Below are 25,496 nucleotides of genomic sequence, written 5' to 3' on the forward strand. Positions count from 1 at the left end.
AGCGTGGGAGGGAGACACAAGAGGGAGGGGATATGGGGATGTATGTATACGTATAGCTGATTCACTTTGTTAAATAGCAGCAACTAACACAACAATGTAAAGCAATTTTACTCCAATAAAGTTGTTAAAAAAAATTGTCACTTAAATCTGATGAGCATATTTACTACTTCTTATTGAGAAATGGTCAAAATGTAATGAATTCAGGAAAGATTTTGTATTTCAAGAATTTTTAAAACCCATTTGTAGATACTTTGTGAAGCAACAGGAGATTGGTTAAATAAGTTAAGGTTAACTGTAGATAGCATATCATATGTCAATTAAAATAATTATTGGAAAATGCTTAATAGAAAAAATTTTAAGTCAGATTCTAATATACTATACTCTAAATAAGCCAAATTTTGCAAAACAAACTGCCAAGAACAAACAAACAAAAAACAAAATCCACAAGACCAGACAGAGAAACATTATCCAAAGTATGTTTATCAAAATGTCTTCAGTGATCATCTTGGCTAGTGGGATTTAGATGATTTTAATTACCTTTATAAAACTTTGTCTCATAATAAAAATCAAATGTTAAAAAAAAGGTTTACTCATTCAAGTAGCAAAACATTACTGAAAAAAATTCCTCTTGTACAGTTTCTCCTTAATTTCTCTTTAGCATGAAAATGGAGACACATCATGTTTTAGTTTTGTCATTCCATTTTCAACTAACACGGCCAAATGTCAAAAGGGTTCAGGCATTACTTTAGCTTGTACCTTTTTTCCACCTGTAGAGGCTTAAAGACTTATTTTGTGGGGCAATGACGTTGAGCCACAACACTTAGCTTATAGACTTAGCTTCCACGCTAAGTGTTCTGCCAGAATCTTCTGACGGGCACCTTGTGAAGTCCAGCTACTGATAAAACACCTTCACTGTGGAGAGCTGTGATAATGAGACTGGGAACGTGAAGGTTTACACTCATGTGCTTATAAAAATATCTAACTGCCACTGTCCAGCTGAGCAGGTCATTGGTGGACTCTGGCTCTGACTGGTCAGGATGATCCTGCTTCCTCCCTTGGCAGAGTAGCTGGAAGAGCCTGTGAAATTCACATCCCCTCTCCAAGCCACCACTTGCTTACCATCACTTGTGTCTGGGAGTACTCAATAAAGACGACGTTCCTAAGTTGGCTAACATAGTACCTGATACATAGTAAGTCTTCAGCACATGTTAGTGGGTATATAAAATACACAAATACACACAGAATATTTATCTGATAATGAAAGACTTTATATCTGATAGACAGGGACCTTAATACCTAAAAGTATTAAGGGCATAAAGGGTTATGGGTTGAGTTGTGTCCCCTCCAAATTCATTTGTTGAAGTCCTAACCCCCAGGACCTCAGAATGTGACCTTATTTGGAAATAGGATCCTTGCAGATATAATTAGCTAAGTTAGGATATGATGGGCCTAATCCAACATGACTGGTGTCCTTATAACAAGAGGAAATTTGGACACAGACACACACACACATAGGGAGAACGCCATGTAAAAATGAAGGCAGAGATCAGGGTGATGCTTCTACAAGCCAAGGAAGGCTAAAGATTGCCAGGAAACCACCAGAAGCAGGAGAGAGGCCTGGAGCTTATTCTCCCCACAACCTCAGAAGGAACCAACCCTGCCAACCCCTTGATCTCAGATTTTTAGCCTTCAGTGGTGCGATGACAAAATTCTGCTGTTTAAGCCAGCCAATCTGTGGTACTTGGTTATGGCAGCCCTAGGACATTAACACAGTCACAATTCTGAAAACTGATCCACACAGAACACTCTGGGCGTAGGTGATCTGTAAAATTGGTCTGGATGTATCCTAACATTCTTGGACTTACTTTTTTTTTTAAATTAATTAATTTTTGGCTGTGTTGGGTCTTCGTTGCTGCGTGCGGGCTTTTCTCTAGTTGCAGCAAGTGGGGGCTACTCTTTGTTGTGGTACGCGGGCTTCTCATTGCAGTGGCTTCTCTTGTTGCGGAGCACGGGCTCTAGACGTGCGGGCTTCAGTAGTTGTGGCTCGCGGGCTCTAGAGCGCAGGCTCAGTAGTTGTGGTGCACAGCTTAGTTGCTCCGTGGCATGTGGGATCTTCCTGGACCAGGGCTTGAACCTGTGTCCCCTGCATTGGCAGGTGGATTCTCAACCACTGCGCCACCAGGGAAGCCCCTTGGACTTACTTTTAAAAACACTGATAACTGAATCAGAAAGTTACCCAGGGGTAGGACCATATCTTGTGTGTCTCTAGTTCCAACAGCACCTAGCGTGGTGTCCAGTGGGAAGCACTACCTAGTGGTAGTAAGACATGCCACAGAAATGAGGGGGCAATCATGTAAAATTAACATGCAATGGGCTGAGAGCAGCCCTCTGAGCTGCAATGCCTCTCACCTTTCTTCTGAAAAAGGACTCACCCTCTCACTTATACAGGAGTACATGTGTGTATATGCATTTGTATTTATATGTGTTTATATATACACATAGGCATGCATATATAGAGACATGTGTGCACACCCATATATGTATACATATACTATATATGAAATGATTATATGGGCCTGAGGAAAACTATGGAAGATGACATCCTGGGTTGTCAACACGGTTCCTGGGGAAGGGGTGGGAAGATGGTGTGCATAGTACCATGAAGGAGGAGCAAATAAAAACCTGGCATTTAATCATACTACAGCTTACTATTTATCAGTTACAAACAACAGGTAGACCTCTGAGAACTAACATGGTCAGATGTTCCAAAACATTTTTTTGAGTAAAAAATTTAAAAATAAAAACTAACAATTTGGTGATGCAATTTATATAAGACAAAAATAAAAGTAAATATATGTCAATATACATGTCAAAAAAGTCAGGACAAAATCACAAGAGTGTAAGAAGTATTCTGAATTGTGTGATGGAGACAAGGGGTTGGTACTGAAAGAGCTGCTTAAAGGGGACTTGTCTCATCAGTATTTTTTTTTCAAATATGGAGAATGTATGAATATATTTCTCAGGTAATTAAGAATTAAATTTAAAATGTTAAGGTAACTGATGGAAAAATAGAACTGAGAAGCATAATCTACAAATATGTTGGGAGAATTTAAGGAGTAGAGAAAACTAGGTCAAATACTGTAACAAAGAAGAAAAAATGTAAAAAGAAACAAAGGATAAAAACAAAACAGGAAAACAACGAGGCAAGAGTAAGAAATACACTTGAATTATCACTATCTAGGACTGGATTAAATTTTTATATGAAGAGACAGATGCTCTCAGACTGGGCTAAAAACATCTAGGTATAAGCTGCTTACAAAAGACACAATTGAAACTATCAATAAATGGTACACAAAGATTGAAATGAGGAAATCAACAAAGGTATATCTGGAAGATACAACAAAAAGAAAGCAGAAGTGCCAGTATTAATATGAGATGCAATTGATTTCAAAGAGGAAAGAATTAAAATAAACAAAAGATGAATATTTTCTATGAATAGAAGTTAAGCCTTCCAAAGATATAATTTTCATTAATTTTTATGGGCCTAAAAACAAAGTGCTGCTGGGCTTCCCTGGTGGCGCAGGGGTTGAGAATCTGCCTGCCAATGCAGGGGACACGGGTTCGAGACCTGGTCTGGGAAGATCCCACATGCCACGGAGCAACTAGGCCTGTGAGCCACAATTACTGAGCCTGCGCGTCTGGAGCCTGTGCTCTGCAACAAGAGAGGCCGCGATAGTGAGAGGCCCATGCACCGCGATGAAGAGTGGCCCCCACTTGCCACAACTAGAGAAAACCCTCGCACAGAAACGAAGACCCAACACAGCCAGAAATAAATAAATAAAATTTAAAAAAAAAACAAAAAAAACCCCCAAAAAACAAAAAAAAAACAAAGTGCTGAAAGCAAAAACTGCTACAAAGAAAATTAAAATTTGATGAATTCATAATCACATTTGAAAATGGGAACAGATCTCTCAGCATCCAATGGATCAATTAAAAAAAAGGATAGAGATGATTTGAGCAGAATGACTGACAAACTTGATTAGAACCAGAACACAATGGTGCAATATAGCCTAGACTCTGAGGATGAGAAAGTGAGAGCCTAGAATGCTGTACTCTGTCAATTTGTTGTGTAAATATAACAAAAATGCAGACATTCTCAAACATGATCCATTAAAATCTAATTTTTTAGAACACACACACAGGCGTAGACAAGCAACTGAGAGGATCCATGTCAAACTTCTAAGAGCGGCTGCCTTAGTCCGGAGGCACGAGGCTGGGAATGGTGGTGTGTGATGAAAGACAATTTGCCACTCTCCTCTATACATTTTTTTTTAATTGGAGTATAATCGCTTTACAATATTGTGTTAGTTTCTGCTGTACAATGAGGTGAATCCGCTCTATGTATACCTATATCCCCTCCCGCTTGGACCTCCCTCACCAACCCCCACCCCGATCCCACTCATCTAGGTCATCACGGAGCACCGAGCTGAGCTCCCTGTGCTATACAGCAGGTTCCCACTAGCTATCTATTTTACACATGGTATCTATGTATCTTATCTATGTCAAACCTAAGCTCCCAATTCATCCCACCCGTCCCCTCCCGCCCCCCAACCCCTGTGTCCACACGTCCGTTCTCTACATCTGCGTCTCTATTCCTGCCCTTGTATTTTTCATTATAAGCTTGAATTCATTTTGAAATATTTTTTGTAAAAAGGTGAAATGTTTCGGGACTTCCCTGGCGTTCCAGTGGTTAAGACTCTGCCTTCCAGCGCAGGGGGTGCGGGTTCAATCCCTGGTCAGCGAGCTAAGATCCCACGTGCCTCGCAGCCAAAAAACCAAAACGGAAAACAGAAGCAATATTGTAACAAATTCAATAAAGACTTGAAAATTGGTCTACATCAAAAGAAAAAATCTTTAAAAAAATTTTAAAAAAAGATGAAATGTTTCTCAAGAGAAAAGAAAGGAGGGAGAGAGGGAGGGAGGGAGGAAAGAAGGGAAGGGAGGAAGGCTGGACAAGCAAGCATAGAAGATGGGATGGCAAGGAATTCCCAACAGATGTTTCTATTTACCAATATTTAAGTCTTGTATAATATCTATTTACAGTATTTAAGTTTGGATAATAACATAATGAAAGTAGCTATTATTTAATGAGGTTTAATATATTCTAGACATTTACACATACAGATCATCTCGTTTAATCATTATAATAAACCTGAAAGTTACTATTCTTGCTTTATAGATGAGACAGAAAAGTTAGGCTATTTGCTCCATGTTTCTTAGCTAATGACTGGAAAGGGCAGGAAACAAATCCAGGGTGGTTTGTCTCTAAAGCCAATGATGTTGTCCACACACCAGTAATCTCTCAATTACTGAGTTTTGAATGAAGCCCACAGTTGGGTATGCGGCAATCAACAGGTATATTTTGTGCAAAAGAGGCTTTAAATAGACATGAAGGTGTGAATAATACTGCATTTATGGAAAAGGAAAAGCATGTGCTCCTTCAGAGCTGGAAGTGCAAGAGAGGGCACTGAGGAAAGGGAGAGGTGGCAGTGCTCAGGTACCAAATCACACCTGAGCAAACAGGTGATACAGGAGATGGCTTTCTGAATGGAGATTTACAACCTGTCATAGTAACGACAGCAATGATCAGAGAGTTCAGTGTGAGGCGAGATGCTGTCATTGTCACCATGCATTGGCCTTGTCTCTTCTCTCCCACATGCTGGCTACTAGACCTATTTCACCTGGGGTGTTTGCTTCTTAATTTGTTTTCTTCACTCTGAAATTCCCCCTTTTCATCTCATTCTGTCTCTCGTTTTATATAACATACATTTTTAGAAAGTTCTGTTAGAGCGTGAAGCATTCTCAAGGAGTGAATATGTCTTCATTCGTGTATTTATTCACTAATTATATAGTCTACAAATATTCTGTTCTGTTCATTGGGTCATATTTTTCTTCCAGGCATGATTGATTCTGTTGTCTTTCCACACTGAATTTCTGTCTAATATTTCCCTTTTAAATTTAATATAGCCCTTTTATATAGTTATTACATAGTTTTTTTTTTTCACTATGGGCATGAGCAGATCTTTTGCATGTTCTGATATCGTGTGGGTGAGTTCCTCTTGATATTCTTTCTAAGTTACCCCAGACCAGTTTGTTTGTAGACACGTACCACATCCACCACCTTCTCAAATTATATTGGGGTCTGTATAATGCTTCCTTCCACTTTCTTATTGCTTAACGTCTGTATCTCTAACTGAAGGGCAAAGATCAGCTGGGGCTTATTGCTGTCCTTACTGGGGGCTTGTCCCTCCACTCTTCAGGGACCTAAAGCAAGCCCCTACTCCACCCAACCAGGCATGGAATGCACTGGAGGTGTTCAACCCACCATTGTCTTTGGAAGATGGCAAACTCCAGCATCCCTTTCTGCCTCCACCGAATTCTGAAGGAGCTTTGCTGCTTTTACATTTGAGGGTTTTTTCCCTTAAGTGTCTACTCACCCAATTTGTTCATTCTTCTACAACATGAGAAGGCATCAGTGATACTCCTTGGATTTGTTTCAGCGTTTTCCTTGTGGTTGTGCATCGTGGGTAGGTGCGGTCTCAGGAGATGCTGCACATCGTGCCACACAGCAGTCACCTGGCACTCCCACCGACTGTGCCTTAGCAGCGTGTGGGGTCAGCGTCAGAACCTCCACATGCAGCTGTCTGCTTACTATTCTCCATACACTTGGTCAGATTGGGTGGAGAGGGCAATTCTGGGATCTAGGCTCAGTTCACACTACCTTTACCTGGAAACTCTCTACATTTATGGATCTTGAATATGAAAACAGAACAGTGCTACTTACAAGCTGAGAGTCCTCAGACAAAGACCTTGCACTCTATGGGAATGTGGTGATGATCAAGAGAGATAACACATAATCTTTAAGAGAGGCATAAACCTAAGCTACTAGTTTGTATTTACTTTTATATGAGCAGCTCCTAATACACTCTAGACCTTGTAGGTTATGCCATGTGTAAGAGTAATGAGCTGCTGATCTGAGATTAATTTTTCCCCAGACTCTCTTGTGTCTTGGTGTAAAAGCAGTAAATGCCTTTGGGTCTGGCTTTGCATGTTAAAGTACAGGCAGGACCTCCTCAGGTGTGTAAACCTAGGTGTGCAGGCAGCTTTTGCCCTTGGGGATAGGACCCTTGAGAGGATCTTTTGTTGGTTTTATGAGACTTCTCCTCTCCTGGGCAGACAGGGCAATTCCCTTAAGGAGCTCCAGAGCCTCCTGCAGCAGTCGAAAGTCAGCAAACCTGTTTGGTCAGCCCAGGAGCCATTGACCAAGATTTGTTGGCAGGAAAGTTCACTGAAAACCTCAAAGGAGACATGCGTGAAGGCGGCAGGAATCTGAGCTGAGGGCCTGGGCACCATACAGGCCTTTTAAGACTTTAGAGTTGATGGGGTCAGTCAACTCCAGCTCAGTTTTGGGTTGAGGCTGGAAGCCTCTGAGACACAGCACATTCTATAACATGAAGCTGTCTGTAGGCTCAACCCTGGTACCCAGGCCACCCTTTCCCTTCTCGTGGTTTAGGATGTGTATTCGTTCATATACTTATTCATTAATTTACACAGTCTACAAATACCTGTTACTCTCTACCATGTTTCACACATCAGGCACTGAGAATAACGCAGCGCACATGACAGGCAAGATCAGTGCATCCGTGGAACTTCAGACTTTAGTTGGCTAGACAGGTACCAGCAAGTACACATGTTGGGTATTTTCAGATTGTGATCACTGATGTTTAGGCAAGAGATGGAGAAAAGTGAAACTGGAAGTTTAGTCTTAGTTTCAAGAGAGTCATTGAGGAAGACTCCCCTGAGGAGGGTGTTTGAGCTGAAACTGAATAAGGAAAATAAATTGGCTTTTCAGGAGCTGAAGGAAGATCCACAATAGGAAGAGAAATTTGAAAACCAAGTCTTACATTCAGCTTTGCCGGAGCTTCCAGTGTAATTTTTTCGATTAACTGAATTTCCAAATATCTGATATTTTATAAGACAAACTGTAAGGAAAAAATGTTGCCTGCCATCCCAGTTCTACAAGGATCAAGCCATTGGCCAGTGCAGTCACGCACTGACTTACATAAAATTCGAACATGAATCTGATCAAGCCTCTCAACCAGGAGGTGGGAAACTTTTTCTTAGCAGCCCAATAATAAATATTTTAGGCTTGTGGGCCACATGTTTTCCACTGACACAACTCAACTCTGCCACTGTAACTCAAAAACAGCCACAGACAATATGTACACAAATGGACACGGCTGTGTTCCAATAAAACTTTATTTACATAAACAGGGGGCTGGCCCACAGGCCATAGTTTGCCAATCCCTGCTGTAGAATCCAGATCTAACTTCCAATTTACAAGAAATATAGAGAACAGAGGAATACATTCAATGACACCACAGGGATTCAATCAGCAAAACTCAGATTGTTTTGAAGGAAACACATTCTGTACTGTGGGGAAACTGTTCAGGACAAAGTACCTAGTTTCTTCAACAAAAAAGCAGCAAGAGATAAAAAGAATTGGAAAAGAAACTCAACATTATATGAGACATAAAATTCATATCAAGCAATCAAAATATTTGGGTTTTAATAAAAGACCAATTCCAACAAACAGTATAAAAATAAGACAATTATGGAAACGAATAATGACATTAAGAAAGTATTACTTCTTTTGGGTATGATAATGGTGGTGCCTTGTGGTTCTGTTTTCAAAATGATTTACATCTTTAGGGATACATATTAAAAAACAGATGGAATGATATGATGTCTGTGACTTGCTTCAAAATAATCTGGGTTGAAGCGAGGGTGTGGCTGTAGATAAAACTAGATTGACTATGAGTTGGCTGTTACTGAGCTTGGGTAATGGCTGCACGGGGCTCTTTGTACTGTTCTCTCTACTTTTGCATATCTCTGAACTTTTCCATAATTAAAAGTTAAAACAAACATAAAATATACTTCAGATTCAGTGGCAGAGATGAAAAATGTAGGCGTGGATGAAGAAAAACAGGTTTAGTTTGATGGACAGGAGTCCTTTGGAACAATTAAGAGCAGTTAGGTTGATGTGATTTAACCTTGTTTGTCCCTTAGAATTAAAGAGAAGTTGGAGTGAATCAGATCCACCCTGCCTCTCCGAGTAACTCATCGCCTCCCAACCCTCTCAGAGGGAAGGAAGACCAAGCGAGCCAGGACTTGGGGCTGAGGACACTGCTAAACGCTTACTAAATATGTGTACGCCCTTCCTTGCAGCAGAGTCTTGATTTCTTCAGAGATGCCAGGGCCCATTTAAAAATTTTGACCCTTCAGACCCTCTGGCAGCTAGAGTTGGCCAGGTGAGCTAATTTTGGCCACTGAAATATAATAGAAGCCTAATGGTCAGGGCTTCCAGAAAATATATTATTTTCTGCATTAGAAGGGACATATTCAGCAGGTGTATTCATTCTAGCTTATTCTTGCGGAGGTGTAATTATAGTGCCTGAAGCAGTAGTACCAATCTTGTAACCATAAAGATAAAAGTGAAACATCATGATGGGAGGGGTGGGAGCCACTGGGGGTGGGGAGAGAGCAAGAGAGAGATGGAGGGAGAGGGAGGAAGGGAGAGAGAGAGGGAGAGAACGGATATGCATGAACGAACCTGGGTCATCATGAAGCAGGGACTCAATGCCCCAGGCATGATTATCTTGCCCAGACTTTGTTACCTGAGAAAAATAAACTCCTACGTGGTCAATCCACTATAACAAGGCTTCTGTCACATGTGGCCAAGCACAGTGAGTCACTGATAACAAGTTATCTAAAACCCCAAATATCCAAAACTAAACTCCTGACCTCCTCTAATCTGTCTTCTCATAGACTTTCACAGCTCCTTACATGGCAACACTCATCTTTAAGGCATTCGACCACCAAAACGCTTGACTCCTCTTTTCCCCCCTCACTCCACATTCAGTCCATCAGCCAAGCCTGAAGGCAGGAAGGAGGAAGGAGCTGAGGTATGTGTCTCTCTCAGGCTGTGTCTCTGGCCATCACTGTGTCTTCTCTTAGGCTCCAGGTCCCATCAGACAGCCCCCCCCCATCTGGGGTTCCAGCTCGTGCTGGACAGGCCTAACATGGCCCCAGCCTCCACCAGGTGGCTGCAGCCCCTGGGCTGCTGGACCACCGCTGCCCTCTGCCAGCCCTGCTGCTGCTCATCTCCTGTTACCTCGCTGTCTCCTGTGCAGTTTTCAGCTCGTGTCGCCTGCTTAGTCAGTGCCCCATATTAAATCCCTTCTGTTCGAAACACCAGTTAATCCTGACCCGGCCTGATTGATAAGCCTTCCCTGATGACCCTAGATAAAATATTCTCCACTCCCCTCGCTGTCACTCTATCACTTATCCTGCTTTACTTTCCTTGTAGCTCTTATCAATACCTGCTAGAGTATGTATCTATTTGTTTCCTTAGTTGCCTAATTTTCCACTGGAATATAAGTGTCAAGACAGCAAGGGTTTTCTGCATGGGGGCCTGGCACATGGTATGTGCCTCACACAAACAAATGCTTTTCCATTCCTTTAAGAGATATTGACACACACTCTCCAAGTCTCAGGCACTAGACAGATTGATGAATAAGACAAGTTTTTCTAATAGATCGACTGTCGCTTTGGCCACAGGTGGGAGTGGCAGTGAGAACCCAGCCGCTCTTGGGCTTCAGTGCATTTTAATTGTCCTATTTTCTATTTGTAGTGGTTCTGAAAAGCAGTGGAAAATCACGTGTATTAAAGTGGAAGCTCACCGAAGAGGGGGATCAAATCTATTGTGAACATGCATCAGACTCCCCATAGGGAAACACCACTCACCTGACCTGGAGAGGGATCTTGGGCACCTTCTTAGAGACCTTGAACCGGCTTCTGTCCCCACAGGTATCAGTGAAGTACACCCCAGCCACACTGGTCACCTGGTTCCCTGGGAACTTGGACAGCACCTTGTCATGACCATGCTGACTGGCCCAATACCAGGCTTGGCCCCCCATGAGCAGGCCCCCTCCACGTTTCACAAACTGGATCAGCTCTGCAGTCATGGTGTCATTGTAGGCATTGATGCAATAAACCCCCAGGGGTTCTCTCGGTTCTGGCTGAATCTGTGCCTCAACCCCAGAGCCCTGCAGGATGTTTGCTAGTGATGCCAGGGATGGGTGCACTCCAACGGGAGCCCCAGGAGAGGGACAGAGCCAGCCCACTGCATTGAGAAGAAATGGGGCCAAGCCGGCGTCCAGCAGGTAGCCCTCATGGGACGCAACCACCAGGCGGCCTCGGCCATAGGAGGACGCAGCAATGAGGACCTGGCCCTGGTCATTCACCATCACCGGGAAGGCAGCCTCTCCAGTGAGAAGGAGTTCACTGGGGATGGGGCCTTTAGGGACATCCCAGCTTGTCACTCCATCCATGAGGGCCTCAAAGGCAGCAGCAGGAGTTGTCGCCATGGTTCAGGCAGCTGCAGGAGAAGAAAGCAAAGACTGAGCTTGGTCAGAACAAATGAAGGAATGAGTGAAAACAAAAACAACTAAATGCATTCAGATGAAAACCACTTGTCAGGTTCCCCACTGTGTGCCATGGCCTGGGGTTGCAGCAAGGAACACAACAGACAAGGTCCCTGCTTTCATGAATCTAATATTTGAGAAGGGGAAGGACAATAATTAGATAGGTAGATAAACAGATAAAATGCAGCAATTAATAAGTGTTAGATGAAAATAAAACATAGTGATGTGATATCGAGCAACCGGAAAATTACTTTAGATTGGGTGACAGGAAAGGCCTACAGGAAAAAGTGACCTTGAAGCTGAAACCTGACATTTAAGTTGAGGCCTGAAATGCAGCAGGAGAGCACGTGAGCAGTGAGAAGCCCCAGGGTGGCTGGAGGAACAGACAGGGAGGAGCAGGACCTGAATGGAGTGAGGGCGGGGCTGGATCCCCCCACCCCCACCCCCCCCACCCCGCCACCAGGTAGGTCAAGGTGAGAGTTGACCTGAGTTGACTTAGTATTTTACTTCTCTGGAAGAAAAGGTCAGCTGACCTTTCAGAAACTAGATTTGTTCTGGTAGCTTTGACCAAATGAATTGGAAACGCCTCCCAATTTATCATATCCGCCCTAACTAGGGAGCTCCCCGCCTCTACTTGGGGAGCATCCTGAGGTTTACCAGGTCTTTTAATTAAAATTTGGTGTGTGCCTAGAACTGAGTTAATTATTCCCTTCAGAGCAGCTCCTCTTGGATAAATTACTTACACTTCAGTCTCTCCATTTACATAAAGAGAATAGTACAGCCCTTGGAGGATTGTTTTTGAAGATGAAGAGAATGCAAATAAAAATGCCTTGTCCAGTGTCAGGTATACAATGAGCACTGAGAAAACACTAGTGTCTGTCCCTCTGCTGTCTTTTCTAGCTTCCTAAGTGACAAGAGCCACGTAGTAGGTGCTCTGGGTGCCCCGGACCGCCTCTGACTCCAGCAACTGCCCTGGAGGACTTTCCTGGGCACTGGGAAACCTTTCTCACCTGGCAGGTGCCCTGAAGTGGCGGTGAGCTGATACAGGGTAAGCTTCACCCGGGGGAGGGCGTCACGGATAAATGCCACAGGGCTGTCCTAGGTGCATTCTGGAGCCCCTCACAAGGTCACCCAAGGAATTGGGTTCCAGCTGCCCACAGTGGTAAACAGCTCGGCGACAGGCCCTTCCTTGCTGGCTTCCCCTCCTTCCTGGTCTCTTCCTCCCCATGTCCTCACTGTGCAGTACTGGGCTCACTTCCCAAATAAACTACCTGCACTCAGGTCCTTCTATCAGGCTTTGCTTTGGGGAACAATCTAAACTGACAGAGACCAAACCCTTCCCTCCTGCTTCCACACACCGTCAGCCACCTCATTTTGTTCATCTTCTCTCACGTCTCTCTCAAATATCAGTCCCTTCAGTTTACATTCATATCTAGATGAAACCAACCTGGTTTCTGTCCCCAGGATACATTCCCACCTACAATCTCCCTCAAGCCATCCTACTCCCATGTCTTCCTAATCAGAACCCTCAGGTTCATCCACTCCCCCAGGTAAAAACTGAGTGGCTCACCCTGGATTTTAAGCCTCCAGGGTACGGGCTTTCCACAGTTTTTTAGACTTTCTCCCTTCACTTTCTCCACCAAATCTCTGGTACGCTTGGCTGCCTGAGCATGCCCTGTATTCCTTGTAAAGTTCCAGCTCCTTTTTTTTTTTTGGTTTTAAACTGCCGTTCCCATCTACCACCTCTTTCTTTATATTGCCCCCAGGAAAGTGAATTCACAAAAAAGCACCAGTTCCCAGCTGGAGTATGGAGCGCGTGGGTGAGTGATCTCAGCTTGCGGGTTTGGGGTGGGAAAAGGCAGCGAGAGATCAGGAAGGCTGAGGTCAAGCCAACCACCTCTGACAAGACAAGGGAGGTCTTTCACGAATCTGGGCCTCCCTAGTTTTACAGGAAAAGCACCAAAAAACCCAGGAGATGAGTAATAAATATGTTCTCAGAACTTGGACCACAACTCTCCATAACTACGTGCACGCGCGCGCGCACCCAGAATCACACCCACACACAATCACACATCTTTTGTCAAATTCTTGACTCACAAATTCAAAGAGGCGAGAGAAAAGTGTTTTGAGACAAACAGCAAATAGGGAAAGAAGGGCGAAACGAAACAAGAACGTGAACCTAAGAAGACAGAGACACTCCGATTGCTGGGAACCTCGGGTCTGCAACTGGCACCTTGGGGCGCACCCGTGTCCCCCCCAGGTGCTCGGCCCCCGGCCCACCCTACGGACGCGCTCGGATCGGCGAACTCACGCTGGGGCGGCCGGGGTGCGCGGTGCAGACCGGAGCGAGGAGGCCGGAGCCGAGGCTCGGCGGGCGGTCCCGGCGCGGCAGGCGGGGCGGGGCGGGGCGGGGCAGGGCGAGGGGGCGGTGCCTGGGAGGCTCCTCCCCGCCCGCCGCACCTGGGGCGGGGCCGGGCTCCTGCGGGGTGCGCAGCCCGCCCCCACGGGAGGCGGGGCCGCTTGGCCGGCGGGTGTCCTGGCCGAAACCGGCTCCCCAGGATTCTCCGAGGGTCGTTTCGGAGCTAGAAGGAGCTCCGCAAAGTTGCTGTCACAGTTGGTGAGGAAAGCACACGCCAAGTCTCCAATAAGTCAGACTCGGGGCGAAGAATCCCCCAACACAACGTAACCCCCGGCCGAGGCTCTGCTTTGGCCCCGCGTGGAACCGGGCACCCTCCCCTCTGGTCCTGGGGTGCGGCGCCGGAGAACCGAGGCTGCCGTGTCGCCGCCTCAGGGCGGCTCCTGAGTTGAGGGGCTGCCCTCTGGTGGTCAGCGTCCTGCCTTGCACCCCGTGCCGGGCGGGATTCTCGGCGGTCCACGGAGCCCCACCAAGAGAACTGAGTCTGGGAGTGTAGGCAGAAATGCCGCCCAGTGATGTGCTTGCTGGGGAGGAAACGTGCCCGTTACAGCACCAGACACGTCCATTCCAGCTAAAGCTATAGAGTGGCTGCTGCTTGGATTTCTACCTAAAACTGGTGGGAAGGTCAAAATCAAGGTTAAAGAGTTGTAAATTTGCCGCGAATCTGATTTTGCACAGCTTTGTGCAGCAGATGCGCTGTTTTAACTTTTATGGAGTTTTTGTTTTGTTAGGGGGAGAGAGTGACAGGTAGGGGTGGGGACACGCGTGCGTACTTGAAGGTGATTATGGAGAAGGGGGCTTTAGATCCCTATTTTATAATCCCCCCACCCCCGTTTGGGGCTAACACTGGTTATACATGTAAATCATCGCACTGTTCATAAAGTTACCGGATGTATCTATTTTTCTTAAAGGTTCATGACTGTCTCTTTATAAGCATTATTTAAAAGTAGCAGTTAATCTCACATCCTCATTGAATTTTAACATGTTGTGGACACTTCACTCATATTCTCTTCTGTCTCGGGGCTTATCAAGGCCATTGCCTTCACCAGATCTCGAGCCCATTCTCTTTGTAAAATAGGTAACACCTCATCCAGGATCTTCCTGTCGAGTTCCCTTTTATGTATTTTCATTTTTTAAATCTCTTTTTTGACTTCTTCCTGGATAAAAATATACTTTGGTAAACTCCGTTTCTTGCCTCTCTGTATAGAACATGTCATTTCTTCCCTGCAGCTCACCCTCCCCTTTGCCAAGAATGAAGTTCAAACCTCGCAATCCAGCTTCTGCTTCTTCCACTTCATTTCCTTCCCAAGTCCAGGCTCCACCCCTGCCTCCTTGCCTTAAGTGTACACTGGGTAGTGCTGACCGACTCTTCATTTTCACTCTTTGGTGTTAAACTAACATAATGCTAATTATTACTCTATTTCTCTTTGGATCTTTACCAAAATATACTTTAAGGATTTTAAAGCAGTTTTTTTTTTTTTTTTCTTTGAGAGTGGGCACAACCAGGAATGAAGTGCTGATACTTATTTTAATATGTTATGAAATGCTTTTTGTTATGGGCTGAATTGTGATTGAGTTAAAATGAGGCTAGTGAGGCAGGGCCCTAATCTAATATGACTGGTGTCCCCGTGAGAAGAGGAAGAGACACTAGGGATGCCCTCACAGAGAGGGCAAACCATATGAGGACACAGTGAGAAGGAGACATCCTTAAGCCACCGAGAGAGGCCTCAGGGAAACTGACCCCTGCTGGCACCTTGATTTTGAACTTCCAGTCTCCAGAACATGAGAAAGTAAATTTCTGTTCTTTAAGCCAAAGACAACTCAAAATTACCTAATCAGTAAATTCTAACAGTAAGTTAGTGGTTAAATTAAGCTACATCATACAGTGGAACACTTTCTAACTTTTAAAAGGAATGAAGTAACTCTGCAGGTACTAGTATGGAAATGTTTAAAAGTTTAATGTTTAAAATGTGTTGATTAGTGTGTGTAATATTATCTTGTTTAATATAGAAAAAGATTTTATATAGATACACAGCTTCTGTGTGTGTGTGTGTGTGAAGAACTTGATAACCATGGTTACCTCTGATAAGTGATTCCAGGGTGTATGGGAATGGAGAATACTTTTCCTTTTCATCTACTGTAGTTCTTTTTTTTTTTAAATAAATTTATTTATTTTATTTATTTATTTTTGGCTGTGGGTCTTTGTTGCTGTGTGCGGGCTTTCTCTAGTTGTGACGAGCAGGGGCTACTCTTCATTGCGGTGTGCGGGCTTCTCATTGCGGTGGCTTCTCTTGTTGTGGAGCACGGGCTCTAGGCACGCGGGCTCAGTAGTTGCGGCTCTCAGGGTCTACAGCATAGGCGCAGTAGTTGTGGCTCACGGGCTTAGTTGCTCCGTGGCATGTGGGATCTTCCTGGACCAGGGCTCGAACCCGTGTCCCCTGCATTGGCGGGCGGATTCTTAACCACTGAGCTACCAGGGAAGTCCTTCTTTTTTTAAATATAAGTTTTCTTTTTCTTTTTTGTTTTTCTTTTATTGAGATATAATTGACGTACAGCACTATATAAGTTTAGGGTGTACAGCATAGTGATCTGACTGACATACGTAAGGAAATGATGACCACAGTAAGTTTAGTGAACATCCATCGTCTCATATAGATGCAAGGTTAAAGAAATAGAAAAAAAATTTTTTTCTTTGTGATGAGAAGAGTTAGGATTTACTCTCTGAACAGCTTTTGTATATCAGGTACAGCATGTAAATTATCTTTATCATGTTGTACCTTACATCTCTAGAACTTATTTGTCTTATAACTGGAAGTTTGTACCTTTTGACTGCCTTCCTCCAATTCGCCCTCCTCCCACACCCAGCCTCTGGTAACCACAAATATAATCTCTTTTTCTAGGAGTTAGTTTGTTTTTGAAGTATCATTGAGCTACAACACTGTATTAGTTTCCTGTTACATAACATAGTGAGTTGATATTTCTATACGTTTAAAAATGATCCCCTTGATAAGTCTAGTTGTTGTCTACCACTGTACAAAGATATTACCTAATTATTGGCTATATTCCTCACACTGTACGTTTCATACCTGTGACTGATTTAGTTTGTAACTAAAAGTTTGTACCTCTTAATCTCCCTCACCTCTTCCGCACCCCCACCCCCCTCTGACAACCGCCTGTTCGTTCTCCGTGTCTATGACTCTGTTTCTGTTTAGTTTTGTTTGTTCATTTGTTTTGTTTTCTAGATTCCACATGTAAGTGAAATCATACAGTATTTGTCTTTCTTGTCTGATTTATTTCAGTTAGCATAATACCCTCTATCTAGGTCCATCCAAGTTGTCAAAAGTGACAAGATTTTATTCTTTTCTATGGCTGAGTAATACTCCATTGTGTGGGGCTGCAGGGCCTTGGTGGTACCAGGGCTAGTGCTGGCCTACTGGCAGGTGGGGCTGGGTTCTGGCCCCTCTGTGGGCAGTGGCGTGTCCTGGGGTGACTGGGGGTTCAAGGGGTCCTATGGTAGCTGGCCTGCTGTCTGCTGGGGCTGTGTTTCTACCCAGCTAGCTACTTGGTCTGGGGTGTCTAGGACTGGGCCTGGCTGGCTGGTCGGTGGGGTCAGGTCCCGGCTCTAATAAGCTAGAGGACAGGTCCCCAAATCGCACTTGGCAAGCCCAGCGCTTCGTGGTGGGATGAGGACCCCAAAATGGCTGCTGCCAGCATCTGTGCCCCCAGAATGAGTCCCAGTTGCCTCCTGCCTCTTTTGGAGGCTCTCCAAGATCAGTAAGCAGGTCTGACCCTGGCTCCTTTCATATTACTGCTTTTGCCTTGGGGCCCAGAGTGTGTAAGATTTTGTGTGTGCCCTTTAAGAGTGAAGTCTCTACTTCTTACAGCCCTTTGACTCTTGCGAAAGTAAGCCCTGCTAGCCTTCAAAGCCAGACGTTCTGGGCCTTGTCTTCCCAGTGCAGAACCCCCAAGGCTGGGGAGTCCCAGTGTGAGGCCCAGACCCCTCGCTCCTTGGGGAGAACCTCTGCAATTTTCATTATTCTCCTGTTTGTGGGTCACCTACATGGGAGTATGGGTCTTGATTGTACCGTGAGTCTGTCCCTCCTCCCCCTTTTGTTGTGGTTCCTTCTTTATATCTTTAGTTGTAGAAGATCTTTTCTGGTAGATTCTGGTTTTTCTCATCAATCCTTGCTCTACTATCCTTGTAAATAGTGTAATTTTGATGCGGCCGTGAGAGGAGGTGAGCTCAGAGTCTTCCTGCTCCACCGTCTTGGCCAAACTCCCCTCCAGGGGTTTTCTTTAAGGTTGCTCGATGTGCAAAACTCCTGCCTACCAAAGTGCAGTTTCCTTCTCCTAGAAAATGACTCTTTTTTCATATCTTAGCTCAGTCATCACTTCCTTAGGAAAGACTGTCCTAACCTCCAGACTATACTAAATCCTCCTTCTGATAAATCTACACCAAATACCTCTGCTCCTCTGTTCTTACCCAGGTTGTAATTTTACATTTATTTGTATATTCATCTGATTAATGTTGTTCTCTCACATAGGCTCTCATGGTATGAGTGTAGAGTCTGTCCCCTATTTGCCCACCATTGATTTTGGTTCATTTCTGGAATGTAGTATCTTAATAAATATATAAATGTAGGTTGAATAAATAAGTATATAGTGAATGTTCAAGAAATGTCTATTGAATTGGTGAGTAAATAACTAAGTCTTTGGAGGATTAGTGCAAACCTGATTGGCAGAGAACCAAATGCAGTCATGTTTCAGAAAGAAGGAGCATGGCGAAACCTATACAAGGAAGACAGTTTGGATAAAACAGCTCAGAATTTCCGAATACTTCAGGATGGAAACCCAATGTGAGGTGAAGTTAGTTGAGTTCTTGGTCTCATACCAGCAAACAACTGACCTTTGAGAAGCAAAGTGGGAAATGAACACTGAGGGAGGGTCAAGCAAGTTCCATGTCAGTGCTGAGCTCAAGATCTCTTTTGTAAGTTTGTGCTCTTACTTAGGTTTTAACCGGTTTCTACCTACATCAATCTCAGTCTTTATGGTAAAATACCATATTTACTTTACCATATTGTTCTAAAAGAACTCCTGAGACTATTTCAGTGTTGATCTAATAGAAGAAGGGATTTCAAACAAAGGTGATTTTTCCAGGGTCAGAGAGAAGAAGCAGACCCACCATCACTAACGTACCTGCCATTTGGCAGCAAGGGTTGGCTAAAGAATGGAAACAAAGCAACATAGGGCACAGCATAAGGGTCCATTTAAAAAAACTGGGAAATGAAAGATGGTGACCAGCATGGATGTGACAAAGGATCATTGCTCATGTGAAGGTGTGGACCCCCAGGCCTTTCCTCCTACCCAGGAGAACACAGAAACTAGTCCATGAAAGTCAGCATATTCTCACGGGGCACATATTCTGTGAGGCACTCTGGGAGATGACGGTGATTCTGTGGTCAATAAGTCGAGAGAAGAGAGGAGACACGAAACAACTACAGTATCAGATGGATTTACGTAGGTGCTGAATTGGCTGCAAATTAAGTGCAAGGGAACAGAAAGGAAGAAGCAATTATTTCTAATCAAGATATCAGAGAAGAACTTACAGAGGTAACACTAAAACTTAGCTTTGGAGAAATATGTATGATCTTTGTGGGCAGATGAGAGTGGCAGACATTACAAAGTGAGGCTATGTCATAGTCTGCAGCATGAAGATGTGAGTGTGAAAAGCTTGGTTTGAGAAAGAGAAAATGTTCATTGTGAGTGAAGCTTGTTAGCAAGACTTGTATATATAGTGCTAGTTCTACGAGGCATTTGGGCCAGATTTTAAGGGACTTTGGCTGGTATACAAAGGAGCTTGGATTGTAGTCTCCAGTTTGTAGAAAGGTTTTTAAGAAATGCCATGTAGGAAACACTGAGGTTACCTCCTCAACATCTATTTTCTACCTCACCTCTCTTGTCCTTTCTAACCAAATCCCAATTTTGTTCAGATAATCTACCTCTCCCCTACGAGATTCAGGGGGAAATGAAGCCATTTCCAGTTCCAGGGTAGATATGAGCCAAGCATGCTAATCCATGTCCTTTGTACTGCGACGACGGGCTCTTTTTGGGTTATAAATAATGTAATAATTGTTTAGCGTACGCAGTAAGCGTACACAAATCAGAATTTTCATTGTTACTAGTGGTACATCAGTCCATTTTTGTCAAATAGAGGAAAATCTCTGCAGTAATTCCAGTTTTTCACTAAGCCAAATGCAGGGGTTACTTTATACACATGCTTTCCAACTGTGGGCTAGCATTAATAGTCACTGGCCTCCTTCTTCAATTATTTTTAGTTATGAGTTAAACTTAGTGTGGTCCCATATAGTCTTTCCCTAAGGGGCCTCAAGAATCTGGAAAGGATTAGCCACACTCTAATTTAGGAATAGAGATGGATGAATCCACCTATGTGCCTGTACTGGTATGAGTCACTGGCGAGGTTACCTAAGTCACTAAGATGATCCAGAACAGGTGTCTACAGCTGTTTTAAGAAGGAGTGTTTTTGTGGCTATGAAAATGCTCGGCTCAGATCTCCAACTGCAGGGAGTGGGTATGCAGCTGACAGACGGACCCAGCTGCTGTGCTCTAGAATCCTTGGCGCCAAAGCCACGCGGCCCAGGAGCTTCTGCTGGCCAGTAATTAAGTATGGTGGGGGCACTAAGGAGACATGGGACTTTTTTGGTGGGGGATTTTGGCTCACGGACTCTCCAGAGGCCTTGACAAAACCTTCTGAGACCTACAATGCAAGCCATTCCCTCTTTCACTCTCTCCTTCACAAAGGTTAAAACTACATCGCAGTCTGATGGCTCTTCCAGCCCCCTCTGGGTCTCTCTCCATTTTCTCTCACAAGTGTTTCCCTTAATAAACCTCTTGTACACCTGACCTCATCTGGCTTCTGCCTCTTGGAGGACCCAGGCTAATATAAGTACCGTTATAATTATATCTCCTAACATTAAAATGCTCAAGTGTATTCATTAAAATTGTGTTGTAGTGGGAGTAAAGAGCAAAGTCATCAACTTGAGAGTATTTAGGGAAGACTCATCCACATTTTTCATTCTGTAGTACATGTATGATAACCTTTGTTCAAATTATAGCATGGTCTATTTCCAGGGGCAAGTTCCTGCCTGCATATTTATATTTAAAGCAATAAGCTGGAGTTTGCTGGCCATCTCGACAGGTGGCCAGCCCTAATTCAGAGTTATAAAAGTTTTCATATTCTCCTTTGGTGTATTTGTGAAATTAATGTGGGGTGATATTTTCTTTTTTGGGTTATAAGTGTATGGAATATATATGGTAGGAGCCAGTAATATTCCAACCACAGACGATGTCTTGGAAAAAATCACTGCCACTCCAGAGATTTCCAGGCTGAATCTCTCTCCCTCCATTGATGAACGAGGGAGGGGGCTTCTTACATTTTTAAACTCCTCCCATTTCCAGGTCAGACGTAAACTTTGGTTTCGTACCAAAGATTTCAGCCGTCTGGGAACCAGTGGAGCTGACTTAGCCCAAGGCTGAGTGGGTGTTCTTCCTCCAGCTCTGAAATATCAGACCCAATGGGTAGGCACGCAACAGATCCAAGTTCCTATAATTGCACCTACACCAGTGTGGTTTATACATCTTCACACACAATCCCACAAGGGTTGCAAATATCAAGATGCCAGAGGGGCTGTTGTATGGGGACTGGGAATCATGGAAGGTCACATATCTCCATAACAAAATTCCTACAGAGGAAGAGTGTGTCAAAGTTCCTAGTCTTATAAAGACCAGCAACATAATTTTTTTTTCCTGCAAATGTAACATTATTTTTTTTCCTGCAAATGTTATTGCAAAATTTATTCTGAAGTTCCTATGACATGAAGGCCTTCCTTTTTAAGTCTTTCCGTTATATATTGAGACTTGTGATCCAAAGTGTCTTTTAATTTGAACTGAGGTCGAATGGACATCATTCAGCTTGGGCAGGTGGGGGAAAGGGGGAAGGGTGGATATAGAATGAGAAGCCAGGAATAACTGAGTCTAAGGTTCCCACTACTCTCTACACATTTGTCGTGATGGGCATCAATATGTAAGACTAAAACTTTCATTGCTATGCAAATTTTGTCAGTTGTTTCCAGATCAATTTTCTCCGTATGAATTTGGTTCCAAATTCTACTTACTGGATCCATCGGGTCATTGACAGGGGCCCAGAAATTAGTATAGAAAAGTATAGAGTCATGTCTCCATTCAATCCCTTTGGCAGAGGCCATAACAACTACTGAGATGAGCCCCTCTTTCTTTTTAGTCAGAGAAATTTCAGAGGGGAGCAGCTGCAAAATTTATTGTGAAATGTGGCTTGACTTTGAAGTTTGAGGACAGACATTCAAAAGTTACAAGTGTCCATTAGGTTAATGGCCCCTAATATAATGTTAAGGTCAGAAATCTGTGGTCAAGACTTACATCTGAGAAAGTAGCTATTGACTATTCTAGGGATGAAACTCATGTCTGTCTTGCTGCTCTCAATATGCCAAATATAATTTTACCTCTCTTTGCCGTGAATTATCTGCAAGGTTTGCTCCATCATTTCCTTTAAGAATTTGCTCAAATGTCGCCTTATCAGAGAGGCTTTCCTGGACCCCACTACCCGTTGTCTGCTCCTCTATCCCAGAACACTCTCTTCCCCATCCTTAGTTTTATAATACTTCACAGGACTTACCATACCTGATATATGCTTATTTGTTCATTTTTATGTTCTAACTGGAACATGGGCAGGAGCTTTATTATGTTTACCTTGTATTTCCAGACCCTGTAACAGCAACTAGCATTGCAGTCGGTGTTCAATACATGTTTATTTAATGAATTTTTAGGTGACTTGATGGCTAGACTAGAAGAGGATGCCCAAATGTGGGAAATGCATCTTTCAGAAACCAAAATTTTATACTGGTTTTATGAATGTTTAAGAAACATGTTATGAATGTTTCTTAAAAGAGGGCAGATAAAACAAGAAGGTTTTTAATTTAACTTGGAGAAGTGTTTCTCTAGTGGCTTCATCTAGTTTAGTGCTAAAAAAATATTGAAAATCTGGGTGAGGCCATAGACCTTTACTACCTTAATCTCCTATCCCAACAGAGATTGTAAGTTTAGCAAGGGAAGTTTGAGCACTGGGGAAATGGTTTCTGCTACACTTTCATCCAAGCTTTATCTGTCTAATGGAAAAGCATCTTCCAGTTTCTGTTTTAACTTTCATTTCCTTCTGTGTGCCCCAATTATAGCAGTTAGCAAATGAATTTACATGAACTGTAAAGGTATATTGTTATCCCTCCTAGGTAAAAGCAAACTGCTACTCTCATGACTGCTTTCTATTCCTCCTAGGGATGGCCCAGAATCTACATTTAAGGAATAGGCATGTTTCAGACAATAAGTGAGTGCCCCTTGAGTATTGAGCATGGTCCCAACTTCATTTTGGTTTATAACCAAGACTAACACCAAGTCTAGGGGATCATTAGGGAACCATCCTTTCCCAGGATATCTCTTGTGATATTATTGTGATATTAATTTTTTTCTAACTTATCCCTTATGCTCAGTCAAGAGAAGTACAGTTTTGAATTTTCTGTAAGAGAAATAAAGGCTCTTTCTCTATTCTTTTGCATTAGGAAAGAAAAAAAAAAAGCAGCCCCTGACACCCAGGAAGTTGTCTGACACTCACAGCTAGAACATGGCCATGTTTGCCCTGTCGGACATAAACAATTTCACAGAACACTGACGTCAGACAAGGTCACTCTGAGACTATGATAAATAAAGTTAGATGGAAACAAGATCTCCGGGCAACCACAAAATACCAAACACATCTCTCTCTTGTCTAAAGTGAGTAACTGCTGGTTTTTTAAAAAAAGCCAATTCCAGCTTTAAGCTCACTTTAGTCAGCCCTCCTTAAGAGATGAGATTTGTTGAGAAAGTCAGTCATAGACGTGCCACTGCTTCTTGAGAGCATCCAATCCAGAACAAAGCCTTGCTTCCTTAGACCCTCCCTTAAACTACCTACCCAAGCCCAAATCCTGTAACAGGTTCTTTCTAACACTCTTTTACTGAGACTCGCACAGTTCCCTATGGTGTGCATTTCCCCCAGCTGCAATGAGTAATACATCCAACTTGTTCAACTACAGGTGTGCTCCTGATGGTCTTTGGCTGGAGGGCATTAACACCATCACCTGCTATACCTGAGGATATTCTCTCCTCCCCACCCCATCAAAGGCCCTTCTTTATCCAGTACCAGAGATCCACTAGGTTTTATCCAAAGGTCACTCAAACACTGCTGATATGAGTCGGCTCTTTGCCCTTTTATAGTTTATCTCAAAGTTTCCCTGTGAGGACCTGAGATGTAAGTCTGCTCTAAGTTTTGATTAAGTTTGTCATCAATAAATAAGCTTATAGTGCCAATCGTCCTGTGATTAAATGTCAGAAGCCTTAACTAAGGCTTGTTATTGTTTGCTTTGTAACAGTTTAGTTCCAAGGCTACACAGATAGCAAGAAAGGGAGAAACTATTAAAAAAAAAAAGTTGGAGTTTCCTCTCCTGTCTCTATTAACCTTGACAAAGGGTGAGGAATGAGTTTATGATCTTTTCAGGTTCTTGGCTCCTGTTTAAATCACAGACACTTCACAGATGAGAGGACTAGGCATAGGTAGAGCCTGCTATATTGTTGAGAAGCGGAGAGGGGTCTTCTATGTCTCTGGGGCCTCTTCCCAAACACTTGACTTGTTTTTATACTGCACATTTGATCATTTTGCCCTCCCTCCTACCCTTTCAGCACTATCTCAGTTCTCAGATTATACTAAATAACTTTGGCAATCTGTGAAAGTGCCTATTATGTCCAAATTTAGGTAGTTCATGCAAAGAAATTTTTAGTACCTCCACGTACATATTTCTTAACCAATTATATGAGTTCCTATATAGTGCAGATGAACAGGATTAACTTTCTGATGGCCCTCAGGTGCACATATTTGTATTAACATAATCCTTGGCTCCTGACACTGTCATCACTGGTCAATGCATACCTTGTTTTTAACTCATTCATTTATTTTATTTATTTCTAATATAATGAGCACCTATGAAGCCAACCACCTAACATGCATGACACTAGAACATTGGAAATAAACTGCTCAAGCTTTCCTATCAAAGAAACGCTTCTCTTTATAGAATTTAAATCACAAGAATCCAAATAAGTAACATTTCTGTAACTCTTGAATTAGATGTGGAATTGTTTTTGTGTATCTGTAGCTAGATGTCTAAAAAGTTAAGGATAACCTCCACCCCCTTCTCTACCACACTTGGAAGACTGACTCCAATTATGTGGGTCAATGAAAGAAATCTGTTTCAAAATGGAAGCCAAGCAGGGGTCCAAAATCTTTGAAGGAGCAAAGAACATAGGTGTGAATTAGTCTTGAAAGAAGGGTGTGTTACTTTTGTCAGCAAGAATAGTCAATATCTAGGGCAGTATTTGATTACTTACTGGCCTGTTTAGTA

General features: G+C 43.3%; 1 protein-coding gene and 1 pseudogene across 3 annotated transcripts in view; both read right to left on the bottom strand.

The window, feature by feature from the left end:
* The window catches only part of LOC309666436 (olfactory receptor 2F1-like), a 617,177-nt pseudogene that overhangs the window by 108,036 nt on the left and 483,645 nt on the right, over positions 1 to 25,496 (bottom strand). The gene's annotated exons all lie outside the window — the stretch shown is intronic.
* The window catches only part of LOC309666411 (TRPM8 channel-associated factor 1), an 86,401-nt gene that overhangs the window by 16,130 nt on the left and 44,775 nt on the right, over positions 1 to 25,496 (bottom strand). Inside the window, exons 1-2 of one of the 2 annotated variants that reach the window (XM_082473850.1) lie at positions 13,858 to 14,311; positions 10,867 to 11,500 (exon numbers count right to left, since the gene is read on the bottom strand). In XM_082473850.1, coding sequence (XP_082329976.1) covers positions 10,867 to 11,489 — 623 coding nt within the window. In that variant the 5' untranslated portion in view covers positions 11,490 to 11,500; positions 13,858 to 14,311. Of the gene's footprint in view, positions 1 to 10,866; positions 11,501 to 13,857; positions 14,312 to 25,496 lie in introns of those variants that run through there. The other variant, XM_082473851.1, reaches the window with a different exon arrangement.

The sequence above is a fragment of the Balaenoptera physalus genome (genome assembly GCF_965194825.1).
Source record: "Balaenoptera physalus genome assembly, chromosome: 8".
NCBI classification, from domain to species: domain Eukaryota; kingdom Metazoa; phylum Chordata; class Mammalia; order Artiodactyla; family Balaenopteridae; genus Balaenoptera; species Balaenoptera physalus.